Raw genomic sequence first — 20,309 nt, 5'->3', positions numbered from 1 at the left:
GCTGAGATGCTTAACCTGTAAGTATGGTCTTTAGAATTGGTCTCAGTCAGGTGAAACTCTGTAACTTTTTAGATTGATCTGGACTTGGAACACTGCAGTGCTCCCAGCAATAACAGTCTCAACAACTGGCTTGGGAAGAGAGAAGCCCTCACCTCTCCTTCCTAACATATAGCAAGATCCTGAGGCTCAATCTCTATTTGGGTCCTTTCATATGTTCAAGACATACTGGTAGTAGCTGGTCACAGGATTCCAGGCTAGTTAATGCAATACACAAAAGGAACAAGAGGGCACCTGGCTGGCTCAATTGGTTAAGCATCTGCCTTTGGCTCAGGTCATGATCCTGAGGTCCCAGGATTGAGCCCCACATCAGGATCCCTGCTCAGGAGGGAGCCTGCTTCTTCCTCTCCCCGCTCTCATTCTCACATTATCTCATGAATGAATAAAACCTAAAAAGGAAGGAAAGGAAAAAAAAAAGGACCAAGAGATGTTGCAATGGTTTTCTTTTGTTTTGAAGATTTTATTTATTTAGAGAATGAGAGCATGTGTGAGCTGGGGAAAGGGGAAAGGGAAAGAATCTCAAGTCTCAGGGCTAGTGATCCTGAGGATCATGACCTGAGCCAAAATCAAGAGTTGGCCACTTAACCAACTGAGCCACTTAAGTGCCCCAGTGTAATAATTTCTTGCATTGCAATACTTAAGTCTGTACTATGTAGACGTTTAGTTAATAGATACCTTGGACATCATGCACATTGTTAGTGTCCACATGTATGTTCACATTTTGGTTTGTGTTTTAAGGAGAACTGTAAGGTCATTTTAAATTACCCTTATTTGTACTTTATCCCCTCTCCTTTGCTAGAAGTAATTATGAGCCTTTGCAAATTTATTTCCATATGATAAAGAGATTCTGAAGCCCATGAACCATAATTAAAAAGGTGTTCTTACATTAGTGAGTTATAATCCACTGATTTTTGAGCCTATTTACCCTACTCACCCCACTTCAACCACAACAAAAGGGAAGATAATAGGAGTACTGTGTGTACTTCCCATACTGCAGGACTAAAGTGGCATATCCCTTTTGTCTCTGAAGATGAAACTAAATCTCTAAAACAAACTAGATTTCTGACTTTGCACTTGCAGAAGTCAAAGCAACTTTTCCAAAGTTTAAAAAAAAAGAAAAAGAAATAAAACTGTTAGTTTCAAATTTAACATAACAAGCGTTATTTTTTGGGGGTGGGGAGGGTGTTATTCCCACTTAACTTCCCATAGACATAGTAAAGAATTATTTTACTCAAACCTAGTTAAACAGCCCCAGGTTGGGAAGAACCAAATATATGTTGGCAATATTCTAGTGAACAGACAAGTATATTTGGAAAAGGCTCTTATTTGCTTACACACCAGTACAAATTCTGAGATATTAAAATTATATTAATATTTATATAATATATAATATTATATATTTATATAATATTAATATTTATAATATGATATAATATTAATATTTATATTTACCCATTAGGTCAATCCAAGACCAAAAGTTAGATTCATGTACTTTGTTTTAACCTAAGAAAATGTTGGGAATAGTCACTCTGCATTAGATCCAGGCACTTCTACATACTAGAGAGCAACAGGTCTGATGGGAGTTGCTCAACCAATCTTTGAAAACTTACACACTGTGATTGGCAGCTGAACTTAACTATCTTTCTGCTCTGAAAAACTGTTAAGTATAATTTTATGAAAAAGCTGGGGTATATATCAGAAGTGAAAAAGACTGGTAGGAAGCACAGAAATGAACTGTCAAATTTTAAGTCATTATCTCAAATGCATGTCAATTTCATCACAGAATCACTTCCAGCAGTTGTAGACAAAGAACCAAATGTTATTGTTTTTAATGATAAATGTGAATTGCTCTCAAATTTTTTGGTACTTTTAATTACTTACTGATTTTTGTTTCATAAAGGTAATTCTTGCCTGTTTGAAATCATCCTAGTTCTGAAAGATTAGAACGAGAACTGAACAATCCTAGATGCACCAAGGACTTGCTGAATGACCCTGGGCAAAACACCAGGACTATTTTTAAAGTTTCACTTACCACCAATGAAAAAATTATGAGCAGTACACAGATAAAAAAGTTTTATGTACTTCTGCACATTGCATGATGCCAATCCAGTGTTAGATTATTAACAGGCATTGACCCAATTATAGAAAAAGTAAAGAGAACTATTTAAAATAATAGTTTAGTTCATTTTCCAACTTGGTTTATCATTTCCTCCTTTCTTCAGTCTTGTGGTATCCTCAGGAATAAAGTCTGTCAATGTCCATTTGTCCAGTATGTCCCTAAGTCCCATACTTGTTCTGGCGTCCTGGGACATGGACAGATGAGAAATGCACTGGTAGTACTTTCAATCAACACGGAAGGCCTTTCCTTTGGGGTCTGAAAGGATGACTACACCCCAACAAGCAATGCCTAAGAAAGAAAAAGAAAACAAAAACAAACTGTACCTTACATGCACATTACACCTCAGTTTACTAGGTGCTTCTGTAAATGCCATCTTATTTAATTCTCACAACACTCCGAGATACACTGCCATTACATTTCTCTCTTAAGAGTGAAACTCAGAAAAGGAAAAGAAAGTTAAGAGGAAAAAAAAAAATCGGTTACCTCCCCCAAGCAAGAGTTTCTTAAGGAAAATTGATTTGGGAAATCTAATTAAGAAGTAAGGGATCTGAAAACCCATTCAACTGGCTTGAAGAGTAAAATGAATTACTGCATTTTACTGTAAGACAGTTTAACAATCATTTATAATAATAATACATTATTATTGTACAGATAAGGACTGTGGGCCACTTTACCTGTGGTACACACAGAATGTGGGCTCACAATTCATGTCTAAAATGAGACTTCAAAGCCCTATTTCTTAAACCAAAATTATGTACCCTCACTCAGACTTTCTCCAGGATCTGGAGCGGGAAGGAAAAAAAAATTGGGTCTGGTGCTCGCTGTACCACATCCTGATTATCTGACCTTGAACACAGTATTTCTTAGTCTTTAAGCCTTAGTGTGCTCAGCGGTGATAAAAGTATGGCTATGATCGTACTTATCTTTAATAACTATTGTTAGGATTAAAAAGAGTGAAGCTAGTAAGAATTCTCAATACTGTGATTCATCAGTCTGAAACGAGAGCAGCTTCCCAACAACTTCCTCCCCGCCCCTGCTTCTCGGTTGGCGTACCTCCGCCACGTGACCAGCCCGCAACCCGCCCACGCGTCTGCCACCCGCCCCTCCCTCTCCCACTGCCCAAAGGCCCCGCATTGCCCCGACTCTCACTGATGCCGATGACCATCTGCGTAATGGTCCCTGGGCCCGGGGGGTATCCCAGCTTCATGGGCTTCCGCGCCACCCAGTAGACGTACCCGCCCGCCCCTATCAGCCCCGCCCCTGAAAGCACGCGACAGCTCCAGCAGTTATTAAATACAGGGGCTTCCGCTGGAGAGGTCGGCGCTCCAGGTGCAGCGAGGGGCGCGGGCTCGACGGAGCTGGTGGCCTTAGGAGGCGCGGCGACCTTAATTGGCTCCAGAGGCTTAGTCACTAAAGAACCCATGTTCAGACGCTCGGCCTCTGCTGTGGGAGTTCTTTGGAAGAACTGACGTAAAAGATACAGCCGGAAAGCAGAGCCCCGGCGCGCTGCACCGGAAGCAGCTTGAGGGTCTCTGGGAAATGTAGTTCCAGCCTGCCTCCAACGGAAAAAGATGGTGGTGGGCCTGATAGACAGTGCAGGCCGAGTATCCCTACATCTGGCTGCAATCACTTTCAGGATTATGATTCAGCCAGTCCCCTAAATGTCTCAATTCTTAGTGTTCTTAGAGGAATCTGGATTGCTAAGTTTCTTTCCTAACACAAAAAGTGAGACCTTGAGCACGTTACTTGACCTGTCTGGAGGGGTTTAACTCAGCTAAGTTTTATATGTGCCTAAGTATATGCTAAAGCAATTATCTGCAGTATACCATTTAATCTTCCCAAACCAATGAGATATTAGTTTCCCAATAAATAATAAAACTTTACAGTGGCATTGCCATAGTTGAAACCAATGCCTGTGTCAATGCAAAGTTTTTATATGCCACCTATACATATCGTCCATGCAAAATGAACCAAGTATAGCTTCCCTGGAAGCTCAAGACCAGGAAACATTCAAAGTTGGAAATTTCCTTTATCAATATTGAGAGGGGAGTACATAAATATAATCAAGGTATTAAAAATGGGTTTGAATTACCTGGATAAATACTTTTCATTTCTCTTAAGTTTTATTTTTTAATTTTTTTCCCCCTAACATCATGATCTCAATTTTGTCATGCTCATGGTATTGTTTCGACTCTGAGAGCCTGGGAGATAAACTCAGAATCAGGCTAATGGACTCAAAGAGTTAATATAGGATCTGTTCTTGCAGGTTTACATTATTACTATTCCTAAAGAATAGACTTAAAAATTTTGATTGCTTCTTTACAATTCAACTTCTATAGCCTCCATTCCTAACCCATTTCACTTTTCATTTCTTTTGGGTAGAGTTGCATGTGTGTGTGTGTGTGGGGGGGGTGTACTTAGAGGATTACTGGTAAAAAAAAAAAAAACACATAGAGTTCAGATGTCATTTCTGTTAGAGGAGATGGGTGAGAACAAGATTAACTTCAGATTTTAATTTTTCTCCTTTAGAGTGGCTTAAAAATTAGCATGATAAAAAATAAACTCACCTTTCCATTTTCTACAATGGGATGTGATTTTGGGAAAGCTTACAAAAAGATAAAAATAAAGGTATGGATAAATAGGTGAAAAGAAAATAATGGGAAAAAAATACAATAATGAGAACATAGATTGGCCTGCTGTTTAATTTCAAAGACACTGTCCATTTCATTTTCTCTCTCTCTTTCTTTCTATGCGTTTTCCAGTAAGACAGAGGGTTTGAAAATTTGGGTTCTATAACAGGCTTTTTCACAATGAGTCAGTCATATGACATAGAGAACATTATTTATTCTCTCTAGCCTGTATTTATCTCATGCTTGTAATTAAGATATTTGGAATAGGTGATACCTAACACTTTTTCCTAACTGTAAAGTTAGCACTGTGCCAAGTGAATTTAATAGCATTTCACTTAGAAATTCACAATTTGTAGTTGTTGCTGTTCACTATGCTTGATTCAGCATTCATTTTTTTTAAAGATTTTATTAATTTATTTGACAGACGAAGATCACAAGTAGGCAGAGAAGCAGGTAGAGAGAGAGGGGGAAGCAGGCTCCCTGCTGAGAAGAGAGCCCAATGTGGAGCTCGTTCCCAGAACCCTGGAATCATGACCTAAGCCAAAGGCAGAGACTTTAACCCACTGAGCCATCCAGGCACCCCTTGATTCAGCATTCTATAGTGCATGTGATTTCTCCTTATTTATGTGAAAAAAAAAAAAAGATAATTTGACAGCATTACCAAATATTTTAATTATACACTTTCATGGATAAAAAGGTTGAGCACACACACAAAAAATGTTTAAGCACACAATAGCATTTATGCATGCCTACTTATTATTTATAAATTACACATTACTTTATACATTATGAGGATAAAAATGATAAAAATATAAATTTTAATATTTTCTCATATCTTGATATATAGACTTGTGCATCTCTATGGACAGCATGACTATCTGACGTGTGACTTTATTAAGTAATCTTTTATCTAAAAGCTTACCTTCTTCATTGTGCATATTACAGTTAAAGATGCCAGGAGAGGGCATATTTAATTCTCTAAACAAGCATTATTAAAATGGCCTATGACACATTTTCCAAACAATAGGCAAGATTTTAACTACTTTTTTTAAAGTACTTTCCAAAAGATGTGCTTCTTTGCTTATGATTGCCTGAAGTAAATGATTTCAGGTTTGTTACTGCATATAGCACATGTTGAAATTGAGTTGTTGAAATGAGATTGAGATATAACTTTGATTGGAAAATTATTATAAATGTTGACTCATCTTAGATAAATGAAATAGTAGGATCTGAGGATATGGATAGAGGTTAATAAAAACAGGCAAAAGTATAATTGTGGGAAGGCATGTGCATTTTGCTGGAAAGATAGTAGGGGAAGGTCAACAGATAACTTTATTTCATTCTGTCTACTGTAATTAATTAATTAATTAATTAATTATATTTTAAACTACATATAATCTCTTTAGATCATTTTGGCACTTATGAACAAAGCCTTATGACCGCTCCTATTTATTTATAAATTTTAAAAATGCAAAAGTCTTAAAAAGTGTCCCCCAGGCACTTGTCCCCCAGGCACCCACTTCTCCTTCCCTAACACAGACAGTTTTATCAACTTTTTTCACAATCAGTTTTATCAACTTTTCTATCAACTTTTTGTATCTCTTTTCAGAGATGTCCATGTTTATGTGTATATTCTTTCCTCCAGTGACTTGAAAGGTCATTCCATGTCAGCCAATATGTAAAGAGCTTCTCTATGTGTTTCTAGGGCTCTGTAATATTCCATTGTATGACTGTACTATACTGGATTTAAGTGGTCTCATATTCATGAACATTAATAGACATTTAGGCTGCTTCCGGTCTTTTGGTATTACAAATAGTGTTACAGTAAATAACCTTGTACATACGTCATATCTCAAACATGTATCTTCGAATATATATCTGAAAGACTATAGTGTTTATCAACTTGATAGACATTACTGAATTGCCCTTCACAGATGTACCAACTTACACTCTCATCAACAAGCGTGAGATCTCTTTCTCTATCCTATTCCCTCAAACAATGAATTTAATAACTTTGATCTCTGCTAATGTGATAGGTAAAAGTGGTTTAATTTACTTTTTCTTATTATTAGTGATCTTAATATATGCTCAGGGACAATCCATACTTCTTTTTCTATGAACTGTCCCCATTTTTTGCTCATTTTTTGAATTGAATTGTCTTTTTCTCATTGGCTTCTAAGAATTTTTTATACCCTAGAGAGATTAACTTTTAGTCTGTTTTAAATTCATAATTTGGTATTTACCTTTTAACTTAGATTACATTTTTTACCATGAACATTTTAAAAACATTTAATTGAACTTAGCTATATTTCTTTCTATAGCTTCTGAGATTCACATCATAGTTAGAAAGACCTTCTACTTTCATGGCTTCTACTGGTACTTTGATCTTTCTTTAAACACTTAAAATTTTAATATATTTGGAATTTATCCTATTATTAGATGTTAGAATGGAATCAGCTTTTTTTTTCCATTTTCTTTCCCCCAATCCATTTTTCTCAACTGTATTTTTTAGATGATCCATCTTTCCCCACCTGTTAGAAATGCCCCGCTTTCTAAAATACCATGTATAGATGCGTGTCTATTCCTGGACTTCATGTTCTGCTCCATGATTTGTCTATATATTTATGTGCCAGTATCATAATATTTTAATTACTAAAGCTTTGTAATGTGTTAATACTTGGAGACAGGTTCCCCCCTGTTCCAGATTTTCTTGGTTATTTTTACATGTTTATTTTTCCCCATGAACTTTTGACTTAGCTTGATTATTCTGACAAAATGATGCTGACGTTTTTATTAGACTTGTGTGAAAATTGTAGATTAATTTAGGGAGAATTGACAGCTTTATGATGTTGAGTCATCCTACGCAAGGACATGGAATGCTTTTTCTTTTGTTCGTGTCTTATTTTGTGTTCCTTTGTAATATTTTAAAGTCTTTTTTATAATGATCTCACACATTTCCTCTCAGACACTTTATCTTTTGTGCTGTTATCGAAAATAAGGAATTTTTCTTTCTGTTGTATCTTCTGACCTGTGGTTGTTAGAAAACAAGAAGACTATTAATTTCCATATAGCCCAACACTGAATTATTAGTGCTTTCTGGTGAACTTTTCAAATGTGATTGATGGTTTTCTTTTTGTGCAATTCTTATTGACTTTGGGGGCCATTTTATACCCATTTCATAAACATAATTTGGAAGCATTCCTTCTTTGTATTCTAGAACAATTAAAATACCTTTGAGATTATCTGTTTTTAAAAAGTTTTGTTGGGATGCCTGGGTGGCTCAGTTGGTGAAGCAGCTGCCTTCTGCTCAGGTCATCATCCCAGGGTCCTGGAATCGAGTCCCACATCGGGCTCCTTGCTCGGCAGGGAGCCTGCTTCTCCCTCTGCCTCTGCCTGCCTGCCTGTCTGCCTGTGCTCGCTCACTCTCTCTCCCTCTGTCTCTGACAAATAAATAAAATCTTTAAAAAAATAAAATAAAACAAAATAAAAAGTTTTGTTAGAATTTCCCTGAGAAATTGTCTAATTCAGGGACGTTATTATTTTGGTAGGGGAAGGACAGGATGTGGGGAAGGAGGTACTTTGACACATTTCTTTATTTGTATTTTAGAAATATGTTCTTTTCTACTTCTTCCTCTTCTTCTTCTTTTTTTTTTTTTTAAGATTTATTTATTCAGGAGAGAGTGCATTTATGAGGGCATGCACTGTGAGGGGGGTGTGGGCAAAGGAAGAGAGAATCCCAAGCAGATTCTCTGCTGAATATGGAGCCTGACCCAGGGCTTGATAACCTGACCCTGAAATCATGACCTGAGCCAAAATTGAGTCAGGTGCTTAACTGACTGAACCACCCAGGCACTCCAGCACTTTTTTTTTCCTTAAGAAGTTTATGTCCTCCACAATTTTCTGACATTGAATATTGTTGTGGAATATTCTGAGGCCAGATCAATTTAATCTCTTGCATAAGTGACTAGATTTTTTGCCTAGATGCCCGTGTGATTTTTCTCCTTCCTTCCCTTTCTATCTCTTCCAAGTTGTTGAAATCCAATAACATTTTACCAGGATATATATATTTGTTGACTATTCTAGTTCAGTTTTCCAGGCATAAACAATGATATACATACTATTATATACTTGTGTTGTTGTATATAATTTATTATATATTATGTAAGACCATATTTTAGAGACAGATATACATATGTGTGCACACACATGCACACACACACACATACACAAACACACTTATTTTTGTTTCAAGAATGTTTATCTGAATTATGCCTTTTAAGGTACAATTAATTATTTTATTGTTTTCTTGCCACCAAATACAGTCAATTAATGTTACTTTCACTCATTCATCATTGAAGACAAAAGGATAATTCATTGCATATTTTCCAAAATAATGCACTACACAACCAAAAAAGTTAAATTTACCAAGGCATCCTGATTAATTATGTGAACTGATAATTAAGAAAAAAACTAATCATTTGTTTCTTTCTTTATAAAATAGAAATATAAAGAGTTCTGTTAGTCTTAATGTAATCTTTATGGTTAACGAATCTCAAAGAGTGGTACATGCAGTTTAATCTAGAAAGGTATGCAATTTAAACATATCACATGAATGAATGAAATTTGCATAACAAAATGATTACAGATATCCCTAGGCTTTCATTAAAAATTGGATGTTGAATGACCCTTTATGATATTATAGATTAGTACATAAAATGCATTTTAATACATTTTAACCCTAAGAAAAGAATTTTTTTTTTTTAAAGATCTCCTAGTAGCTATTTGGTTTACAATAGGATAAACTGAACTGCTAAGGCTTTAGTTTTTACCAAATCAGATACACTGAATATATGAATATATTTTCAAATACACTGAAAATATGTGTGAATATAAAGCAGGGGTCTGCTTTTTCTTCTGAAATACTAACACTTCTGGGGAGTACCTTGGCAAGGCAACTTTGTTGTTGTGTGTGAACTACATTATTTCCCTTCTTTTCCTCCTTTATGTGCTCTTCTATTTTACTTAAATATAAGTCCTTTCAGAACACCTCAAGAAGAACATTCTTGTGGTGCCTGGGTGGCTCAGTCAGTTAAGCATCTGCCTTTGGCTCAGGTTATGATTTCAGAATCCTGAGATCCTGTGCCATGACTGGCTTCTTGTTCAGTGGGAGCACTCCCTCTGCCTGCCACTCTGCATTTTTGTGCGCTCTCTCTCGCTCTCTCTCTCTGTATCAAAAGAGGAATGTTCCTCTAAGGAAGTTTTAGAGATGGAAAATTAAATAAGACTGGGTATCAGCATGTCCTTGGATAACCCCTATATTTGCTTCACACTTCTGCTAGATTGATGATGTGTTTTTACATGTTATTACAAGCTCCATACCTCTGATTTTTCCCTAGAAAATCAACATCTATGGTTCCTTTTTTATTGGGCCTTTTTGAGGACTGACCATTTTTTAGTTTTAACCTCAAGGAATGCCACATGCCTCTTTAGATATACAATTTTGGTTATCTGCTTATTTCCAAGTGTTTGAACATCTTTTGGAACTTTGTTTCTAAAGCTTGCCTCTGTTGGCTTACTCTATTGCTACATCTAAAAAATAGGTTTGTATAACCACCCTCCCCCTTAGTTTCTGGAGGTATGTCTTTGTGGGAAGCCTCCATTCTATTCCTGGAAAATATAAAAATAAAAAGGACCTGGGCTTTTGAATTCCACTGTAGAGAGTTGGAGATGCCTGAGGAGTAACAACTTCGTCCATATTCTGCTGGAATTTCATACTTTCACGTGTTTCTCTCTTTTCCCTCTCTCTAGAATGAGCAGTAGCTGCTTTATGCTATAGTCCATTTGCAATTCCAATGATAAATGGACCTATCCAGGCCATGTCAGCTCATGGATTTAGAAAGCTATGTTTGCCTTTTCATGACGAGAAATAGACTCCACATATTTTTCTGCAGCTAGCAATGGGCTCTCTTTATTGATGTTGTCATTACTTCCATAGACCTTGGGAAGGGCAGTGACAAGAGAGCAATGGGCTGTAGCATCGACACGTGGAGAATGACAAGGCAGCGTGACATGCTGCCTGTAACACCTCACCTGTGCCCTAGGAGTCTGGTGTGGGGTCAGCAAAGTAACCATTACAGGACTTCCTCTTGTGCCATTGCCAATATGGACCTGTTCTTTAGTATTTGTTGTTTTTTTTTCTCAAGGATTCCAAATATATACCCTGTTGAATCTTCTTTAACTTTCTTATAAATTCTTTCCATTTGTTTTCTTATTTATTTTAGCTTTGCTCCTTAATGTATTTATTGCATTGTCTGTTCTCTCTTGTATTCCTCTACTTTTGTACTTAAAATCCTTTGATACTCTCGTTTTCTTCTCTCATTGCTTCAGTTGAGTTCTGACAACTTATATTTTATCTTTTCCTACTGTTTAGTTATCTTGCATGCAAATTCTTTTATTTGTGTTTTGAGCTCCTACTTGATAGAATTGACTGTTTTTTAAATTTTTAAAATTTGTCAAGCAATATTTGGTCATGACTTTTATATGCCCCATGATAATATATTTCCAGATGTTATCATGAATGTACCATTTATTTTTCTTGTGTCTTCCATTCTTTCCCCTTTTTTCTTTAGTGTATCTTGAACATCCTGTTTTGATCTCCTGTTTATTAAGCATCTTTGAAAGGGTGGGTTTTCCCATTTATAATAAGATCAGTTTACATCAGGACCAAGCCAAAACTGAGTTATAGACCAGTTGGGATTATTGTCTTAGCTCAAGAAATCTTTTAAGAGTTCATGTACCCTTCTTTTCCTTCATCAAATGGAATAGACAACTTTGGAGGTTTCTTTTTTAATTTAATTTCTTTTTTAATTCAGAGTATTTTTTTAAACCTATATTGATTGTGTGCTTCCTACATACATGGCTTTTTGGTGGTTTTCTTTATGTCACTTAACCTTCTTTTTTTCATGTAGCAAAAGAAGGTTCATAGAATGCAGGGATTTAAGCTCTGCCAACACCATTAAAGAATTGCACTTTGTTGACTCCTTCTGACATCTGCACCTGCAATACCTGTACTCCACTCTCCCTTCTCTGCAACATACCCACCCTTGCATGGTCACTACTGTCATAGTTATTGCCCATGTACGTATTGTAGGAGCCTCATCAGCTTTGGTCCCTGGTCATTATAATGAGCAGAACATTCTTCTTGACCTGCTTTGTATATGCATATGTATATGTAGGATAAAAGAGAAATAAACCTTTGTTGTATAAAGCTTCTGAGATATGAGGCTATTTGTCACATAGCAAAACCTAGCCTATTTTGACTGATACAGTTTGTTCACAACTGGGGGTGCTATTCCAGGGCATTTGGAAATATAAGGAGGGCACTTCTGGATGTCACAATGACAGCTTCCAAAGGGCAGGGATACTAAACCTCTGGTAATGTTTGCAACAGTTCTTTGCAATAATGTTTGCTTTGCTGAAATGTCAATAGTTTCCCCTTTGAAAAACTCAGTAAATGGCTTGACAAGTACAGCCAAATTGCCTTCCTGAAATGAGTTCCCATTACTAAAACCTTACCCAAACTGGATATTTTTTGGCTTTTTTAAATCTTCTATTTTTTTTCAGATAATTTTAAATTTTTCTGTATGTACTTATTATCTCCTAAATATAATATCCATGAGTGGGCTGTTAGAGCTTATTAATTTTTATATCATTTTCATAAAGTTATTGGTACTCAGTAAATATCTCTAGATTTTATTTGACTGAAGTATCTTCTTGGGCCCAGGATTGATGAAGTGAATTCCATAAATTCCATACTGTACAGATATGTGAAGATTAGTGAAATGTGGGTACCCCTTTTGTTTTCTATAGTTTGAACTGACAAGAGGCTTGGAAAATAAACAATTGAAAAAGACATTCCCTAAAGGTAGCCATCAAGTGTAATAAGACTCAAGTCAAATGGCCTACCTGTCACAGTAAAATACAGCCTATTGACTTCCTTCTCACTAGGGAAAAGCGCTGCTTGCCACTTACCACAGGCAGCATGGAGAGAAAGTATCACCCTAAGAACTGCAGGAGGGAATGTCCTGTGTAGCTGAGAAAAAGGCACAAAATAAATCTGGTTGCATGTGTCCACCTCGTAGATAACCATATGTTTTATAGGGAGAAGGGTGGGTTGCATAATTTTCTCACTTTAAGGATCAGAAAATAAGTAGCACCATCAGAAAATATAACTGACATAATGAGCAACATTTTTTTTAATCATTAAAAAAATTAGTTAAATACCAGCTAGGTGAAAACTCCCAGTATAGAGAAGTAGCTGGGAAGCTTACACGAAGATGAGCAGGATATAGGAACTGCCTTCCAGGTTTTATGAGTCTTATATGGAAAGTGAACATATACATAAACAAATCAAATACCTGTAGACTGTGGCAAATATTAGAACAGAGACCATGATGAGTTTAGAAGGAATGTACAAAAAATAAGATTGTTTCTAATTGGATGGAGGCAAATTAAAGTTAGGAGGAAAAATACTTTAAGTTGAGGCTGACAAGCAGCTTAATGTGTGGACCATGGATTGATATGTAAATATCACGGATTCCATTGTCCTAGGAGGTTAAGAGGTATATAGTAACTAACGTTGGTAAAATGTTTTCAGTTAAAGAGTGCTGTTACATATATTATTCATATGGTGTATTATTATTCACAGATGGTTTATATAACTAAAACCTGAATAGTAGTGAGTGTTAAAGGCGTTAAAATTGGGGTTTACTAAAAATTTTGACAATTTCCCACTGATTCCTTCTTAACTTATGATTGTATACCTATATCTAGGATGTTTATATCATACAAAATGGCAGCGAGTACATTCTCCACATTGCTTCCATCTACTGACATTGACTCCTTGCGGCATCTCACTTCACCAGAATCGAAAATTAAACATGTCACTCAAAATGTTGTTCAAGTAAATTCTCTTCTTAGAAGATGAATCCACTCTACTACTACTACTGTTTACATTTGTCAAGTTCAAGGAGTTGTATATGGCCTATTAAGCAGTATATTTCCTTTGGTCTGGATACTGGTATTGATTAGATGAAGAATAAATAGCTTGGCTTTTGTTCAAGAAATGGCACGCTTTGTAGTGCCTTGAATCTTTTTGACTTAGAAATGTCTAACGTATACACGCAGCTGAGGAGGAATAGTTGTTCAAGTACATGTCAGTGAGCCCAGACCTTTAGAACTGTGAGCAAAAAATGATTTAATTATTTCAGTTCTTCCCATAATACTTATTCACTTCAACAGGATGCCTCTCTAACTTCGTTGCTCCTTATTAGTGTCATGAGGAAGGAACTTATATTGATTCCTTTTGTAATTTTTCTCAGTCCTCGTGGGTATTGCATGGGTGAACATCTGGGAAAGCTGTTCTTTGCTGTCCAGTGAATCATCAGAAGAGGAGATGGGCCCCAGGTGTCTTGCAGCCTAATGTGTCCTAAGGATTGCTGATACTAATCTACCTGGCATCATACTGTCAAGTTAGATAACTCTGGGGCTGCCGCTGACATAACCCAAGGGACATAACTTATCTTGGTGATAAAATGTGCAACTATTTTTGGAATTTTAATTTATTCCAGAATTTCCTTCTTGAAAACATATACTGGTAGTTTATTGTGGCTAGTATAAAGAATAAATCAATAGAAGATAAAAAGGATGAGGTGATAATATGAATTAAAATAGCTGTAGTATTTTCCAGGTTATACATTATCAAATTTCATACAATAATACAGTTACAAGAGTAACATTATCCCCATTTCACAGATAAGGAATTTGGAGTCTGCAGGGGTTAGGTAGTTTGCCTAAAGTAATTTGCTAGTAGGTTGGAGAGATGAAAAAATACCACCTAATATTGAGCCAGACACTCTGCATATTGAATTCAATTCAGTTAAAAATAAAACTAACTCAGTTCAATTAAATTCAATTCCTCCAATTAAATTCAGTCTTCACCATAACTGAGATTAACGGTCCCATTTTATTTTCTAATGGATGAGAAAGCAGGTGTTAGAAGTCACTTAGTTAAGAGATAAGGACTAGACTTGAATCTAGGTCTTCAGATGCAGAACTCCTTCTATAGTGTAATGTGGTCCAAATCATGTGCCATTTTCTGACTGCAGTTTGAGGTGTCTACCCATATACTGTGCTAAGGTAGTATCTATAGAGTGCTTTACACACTGCTTTGCACATGGAAAATATTCTGTCATTAAGAGCTGCTATTAGTACTTGAGTAGCAAGGGTATATTTGCCTATTAACTTTGTTATAAAGATCTCTGAAGATATTGCAAATATTGTTAGGATAATGGAATGCTGGATTCCATTAAGCCTTTTACATTTATAAAGTGACTTTCCAGGTTGTGTGTAGAAAAGCTGAAATTCAGGGGCCTCTGGGCGGCTCAGTTGGTTGAGCGTCTAATTCTTGGTTTCAGCTCAGGTCATAATCTTGGGGTGATGAGATGGAGACTTGTATCAGGCTCCCTGCTCAGCAGGGAGTCTGCTTGAAGATTCTCTCCCTCTGCCCCTTGCCCTCCTCATGCACTATTTCTCTCTTTCTAAAATAAATAAATAAATCTTTAAAAAAAAAAAAGCCTTAAATTTAATGACAAAATATAATTTTCTAAATTGATAGGTATAAATGGCAAGTCAGGCTGGCAAGGTGTAGCAGCAAGGCATATTCTTATTGTCCTCTGCTGCATGCTACACTTCACCCACCTTACATAGTCCATGAACTCACAATATCATTTTAAAACTGCTTTGAAGCTTTATAAGTGCTTTCAAATGCATTATTTTATTTGTATCTCACAACAACATTGTGAGGTGATTATTAACTATTCCTGTTGTACAAACAGGGAAAATGAGACTCATAATCAGAGGTTAAGATTCAGTTAACACAACTAGGAAATAGATGAACCAAAGCCCAGCACAGATTCCCTGACTTAAGCTCAATGCTTTTCTCTCTACATATTGCTCCCTCATATGTTTATTAAGATTTCTGTCTCTGTATCTTATGAGCTACCAGAATCTGAAAATGCAAATGTAATAAAGTATCACAGTGGGTAGCTTTGTGAAATGTGTGAGCAAAAAGGGAAATTTGATGGGTCTAATATTGAAATTTATTTTAACAAATGTTTATTTAACATATATTTATTTAGTTCCTACTTGATCCATGACATCATATTAAATTTTGTGAGGTATATAAAGAAGCAGGGGCCAAGAATGCTAGGAAAAATCTTCAGCTCTGCTTAACATACTTTTAAATTAAAAAAAAAAAAAGTTTTAGGACCCATGCCATGGTAATGTCTTATTTTACCAACTAAACAAAAATCAAATTGATGATGATAACTATGTCTTATTTATATTTACATTTCACATAAGGCCTGGCTCAGTACATTTCTTGTTGAATAAATGAATGAATGGATGAACGAATGAATGAATAGATAGATAGATAGATAGATAGATAGACAGAAATACATAGTAAGGATCCTTGCTCTGCAGGAGCTTATGGACTAAATTGAAAGATAAGGTATAAAACCGAATTAAATAAAATGTAAGAATGTTATATAACCATATGGTATAAAGAAGAGGCATAATTTCTAGTTGAAATGATTAGGGAAAGCTTTCATTGAAAAGATGCTATTGAATGAGAGGTTAAATAATAAAGGTTTTTCCTTTTTTTAGAGCAATGTGAATAAACTCACCTAGTGGAAATAAGAGGTAGGAGATTTAAATCTCCTTGTAGGTGCACATAGCAGGCATTCAAAGCACTGTTGTTGAATGACTAAATGAATCTTCCCAACAAAAATATTAATGTACTAACATTTAACAGTAAACTGCTATTGAGATACTTTGGTGTTAACTGAAATCAGTTAGGTAAGAAATGTCAAAACACTGTGCTCAAGGATCTTGCCATACTCAGTTTGACTCTTCTAGAATTCACAGAGTATCTTAGAGAGTGCTTTACTCCATTGTAGAGATTTACTAAGTCTTTACAATTCAGAGAAGCATTTCGGAAGTATAATCAAACTGAACCAAAGATCTTTGAGAGATTGCATCATTTCCTGGAGAAGGAGAACACCAAGCCAAAAGTCTTCTGTTACATCCTCACTCCTCACCCCATTTAATTTTAACATCTTTCAGCAGGCTGGCCATAAAAACTAGGATATGGGAAATCCTGCTTGATTCTATGTCTGCGTTACACTCTAGTGTCCACATTGATCATTTGGTTTTATTTCTTTTTATAGAAAACCACTTGCAGTGCCTCCTAGGTTACTCTTAGAGCTGATATTTTTATACCAACAATAAAAGCAAGCATTATTTACCATATGGATTTTTTCCATTTGATTGCAATGGTTCACAGTGTTTTCCTTTACGCAAGAGTAAAATAATAAAGATTCTACCTGAAATTTGAGGGTTTTAAAAAATGTTTTCTAAATTTTACCTAGATTGTAATCATCAAAAGCATAAATAAAAGCTTAAGGGATTAATTATAGAGGGGGGACTTCAGCTTGTTTTTATTACAATGATAAACAATAAATGCATTCAATAGACTTTCCAAAAATTGTACTTTTATGTACTTTAAAAACATTTTGAGGAATAATATAAAGAAAAATATTAATAATTTTAATATTATTAACATAAGTTATTTAATGTTTTTGGTGGTCACATTTGATGTCTCTCTATATTCCCATTCAAACTGGATGACTATATATGTTCAGTAAAATCTAAATAGTTTAAAATTTGACTTACAAAACCATTATGAACACTTTTTGAAAAAATGGCTTTTTTTTTTCATTTTATTTTCTTTTATTTCTTTTCAGTGTTCCACCATTCACTATTTATGCACCACACCCAGTGCTCAATGCTCAATATTATGGAGTTCCCTCCATAATACCCACCAAAAGGCTCACCCAACCCCCCAGCACTGTCACCTCCAAAATTCTCAGTTTGTTTCTCAGAGTCCACAGTCACTCATGATTTGTCTCCCCAACTTTCTTCTCTGCTCCATTTTCCAGTGTCCTCCGTGTTATTCCTTATGCTTCACAAGTAAGTGAAACCATATATTTGACTCTCTGCTTGACTTATTTCACTCAGCATAATCTCTTCCAGTCCCATCAATGTTGATACAAAAGTTGGATATTCATCCTTTCTAATGGAGGCATAATATTCCATTGTATATATGGACCATATCTTTTTTATCCACTTGTCCTCTGATGTGCATCTTGGTTGTTTCCACAGTTTGGCAACTATGGTCATTGCTGCTATGAACATTGGGGTACAGATGGCCCTTCTTTTCACTACATCAGTATCGTTGGGGTAAATACCCAGGAGTGCAATTGCAGGGTCATAAGGAATCTCTATTTTTAATTTCTTTAGGAATCTCCACACTGTTTTCCAAAGTGGCTGCACCAACTTGCATTCCCACCAACAGTGTAAGACGGTTCCCATTTCTCCACATCCTTTCCAACATTTGTTTCTTGTCTTGTTAGTTTTGGCCATTTTAACTGGTGTAAGGTGGTATCTCAGTGTGGTTTTGATTTTAATCTCCCTGATGGCTAATGATGATGAACATTTTTTCATGTGTCTGTTAGCTATCTGTATGTCTTCTTTGGAGAAGTTGTCTGTTCATGTCTTCTCCCGATTTTTTTGATGTGATTATCTGTTTTGTGTGTGTTGAGTTTGAGGAGTTACTCATAGATCTTGGATATCAGCCCTTTGTCTGTAGTGTCATTTGCAAATATCTTCTCCCATTCCGTGGGTTGCCTCTTTGTTTTGTTGACTGTTTCCTTTGCTGTGCAGAAGCTTTTGATCTTGATGAAGTCCCAAAAGTTCATTTTTGCTTTTGTTTCCTTTGCCTTTGGAGACATATCTTGAAAGAAGTTGCTGTGGCCAATGTCGAAGAGATGACTATGTTCTCCTCTAGGATTTTGATAGATTCCTGCCTCACACTGAGGTCTTTTATCCACATCGAGTTTATCTTTGTGTATGGTATAAGAGAATGGTCGAGTTCCATTTTTCTACATGTAGATGTCCAATTTTCCCAGCACTATTTATTGAAGAGACTGTCTTTTTACCACTGTGTATTTTTTCCTGCATTGTGGAAGATTATTTGACCATGGAGTTGAGGGTCCATATCTGGGCTCTCCACTCTGTTCCACTAGTCTATGTGTCTGCAAAAAAAAAAAAAAAAATGAATTTTTAAATTATTTAGCACTGTGAGGTGAATCCTGTCTCTCAAAAATTATAGAATAAATTTTTGGTAAGTTTGCATATAGAAATGATTGAAAATTTCTGTATGTTAAAATGTGAGCCTTTTAGAAACTTCTCAGAACTTTGCAAAGTTCAGAAATTTTTATTATCTGCCATATTTTCTTAGAACTACACAGCATGATGCTGGGTATTTATGATTATGATTATATGGCTATCTTGACTTGGAGTTTCAAAAAATAAAAGAGTTATGGGAATAGTTGAACATATACATATATCATAAACGTATAGGGAAAATTTTTTCAAAAAAAAAATAAAAAAGAGAGAGAAAAGATGCAATTTCATGGAAAGAAGCTCCAAAGTGAGAATGTTTCCAAGAGGATCTAAAGTTCTTTCTCTAAGGCCATGGTTTTCAAGCCTTGTAATATGGGGGATCAGTTGGGGAGCCAGTTAAAAATAAGCTTTCTAGATCCCGCTCCCAAATGATGTTCATATCCAGTAAATATCTGCAACAGGAAAGAGGTGCATGAGAACAAGGCAAGATGGAGGGATTTAAAGGGCTGGAAAAAATTTAAGAATATGACAGATATGATCTTTATCTTAATTGTGTTGATGGCTTCTTAGGCGTGTACATAATTTAAAACATCAAATTGTATATTTTTTTCATTTTTAAAAATAACATATAATGTATTATTTGCCCCAGGGGTACAGGTCTGTGAATCATCAGGCTTACAGATTTCACAGCACTCACCACAGCACATACCCTCCCCAATGTTCATAATGCAGCCACCCTATCCCTACCCCCACCACCCTCCAGCAACCCTCAGTTTGTTTCATGCTGCCCAAACCCCCCACCCTGTCTCTCAAATTCCTCATATGAGAGAGATGATATGATAATTGTCTCTCTCTAATTGACTTATTTCGCTTAGCATAATACCTTCTAGTTCCACCCATGTCACTGCAAATGGCAAGATTTCATTTCTTTTGATGGCTGCATAGGATTCCATTATAGATATAGATATAGATATAGATATAGATATAGATATAGATATAGATCACATCTTCTTTATCCATTCATCTGTTGGTGGACATCTAGGTTCTTTCCATAGTTTGACTATTGTGGACATTGCTGCTATAAACATTTGGGTGCACATGCCCCTTTGGATCACTACATTTGTATCTTTTAGTACTGTTTAATGTATGTCAGTTACACATCAAAAAACTTTCAAAATTCAATAAAGAGAGCTCCAGGC

The 20,309-nt window shown here is 35.8% G+C and overlaps 1 protein-coding gene across 1 annotated transcript; it reads right to left on the bottom strand.

Annotated features, from left to right (window-relative positions):
- Positions 1-2,115: 2,115 nt before the first annotated feature.
- On the bottom strand, positions 2,116-3,658 carry DMAC1 (distal membrane arm assembly component 1). Its single transcript, XM_059412297.1, has 2 exons — positions 3,326-3,658; positions 2,116-2,464 (listed from the first exon to the last, which is right to left on the bottom strand). The coding sequence occupies exons 1-2, from the start codon at positions 3,597-3,599 to the stop codon at positions 2,400-2,402; spliced, it is 339 nt and encodes a 112-aa protein (XP_059268280.1). The 5' UTR covers positions 3,600-3,658; the 3' UTR covers positions 2,116-2,399.
- Positions 3,659-20,309: the final 16,651 nt, after the last annotated feature.

Source organism: Mustela nigripes, chromosome 9 (assembly GCF_022355385.1).
Source record: "Mustela nigripes isolate SB6536 chromosome 9, MUSNIG.SB6536, whole genome shotgun sequence".
NCBI lineage: Eukaryota > Metazoa > Chordata > Mammalia > Carnivora > Mustelidae > Mustela > Mustela nigripes.
The sequence above is the reverse complement of the archived record's forward strand: the minus strand, read 5'-3'. Positions and strand labels throughout refer to the sequence as shown.

Coding starts and splice junctions, on each gene's coding strand:
- DMAC1 (XM_059412297.1), bottom strand. CDS start 3,599: ATGGGTTCTTTAGTGACTAAGCCTCTGGAGCCAATTAAGGTCGCCGCG. Junction 2,465..3,325: donor GCAGATGGTCATCGGCATCA/GTGAGAGTCGGG, acceptor TTTCTTTCTTAG/GCATTGCTTGTTGGGGTGTA.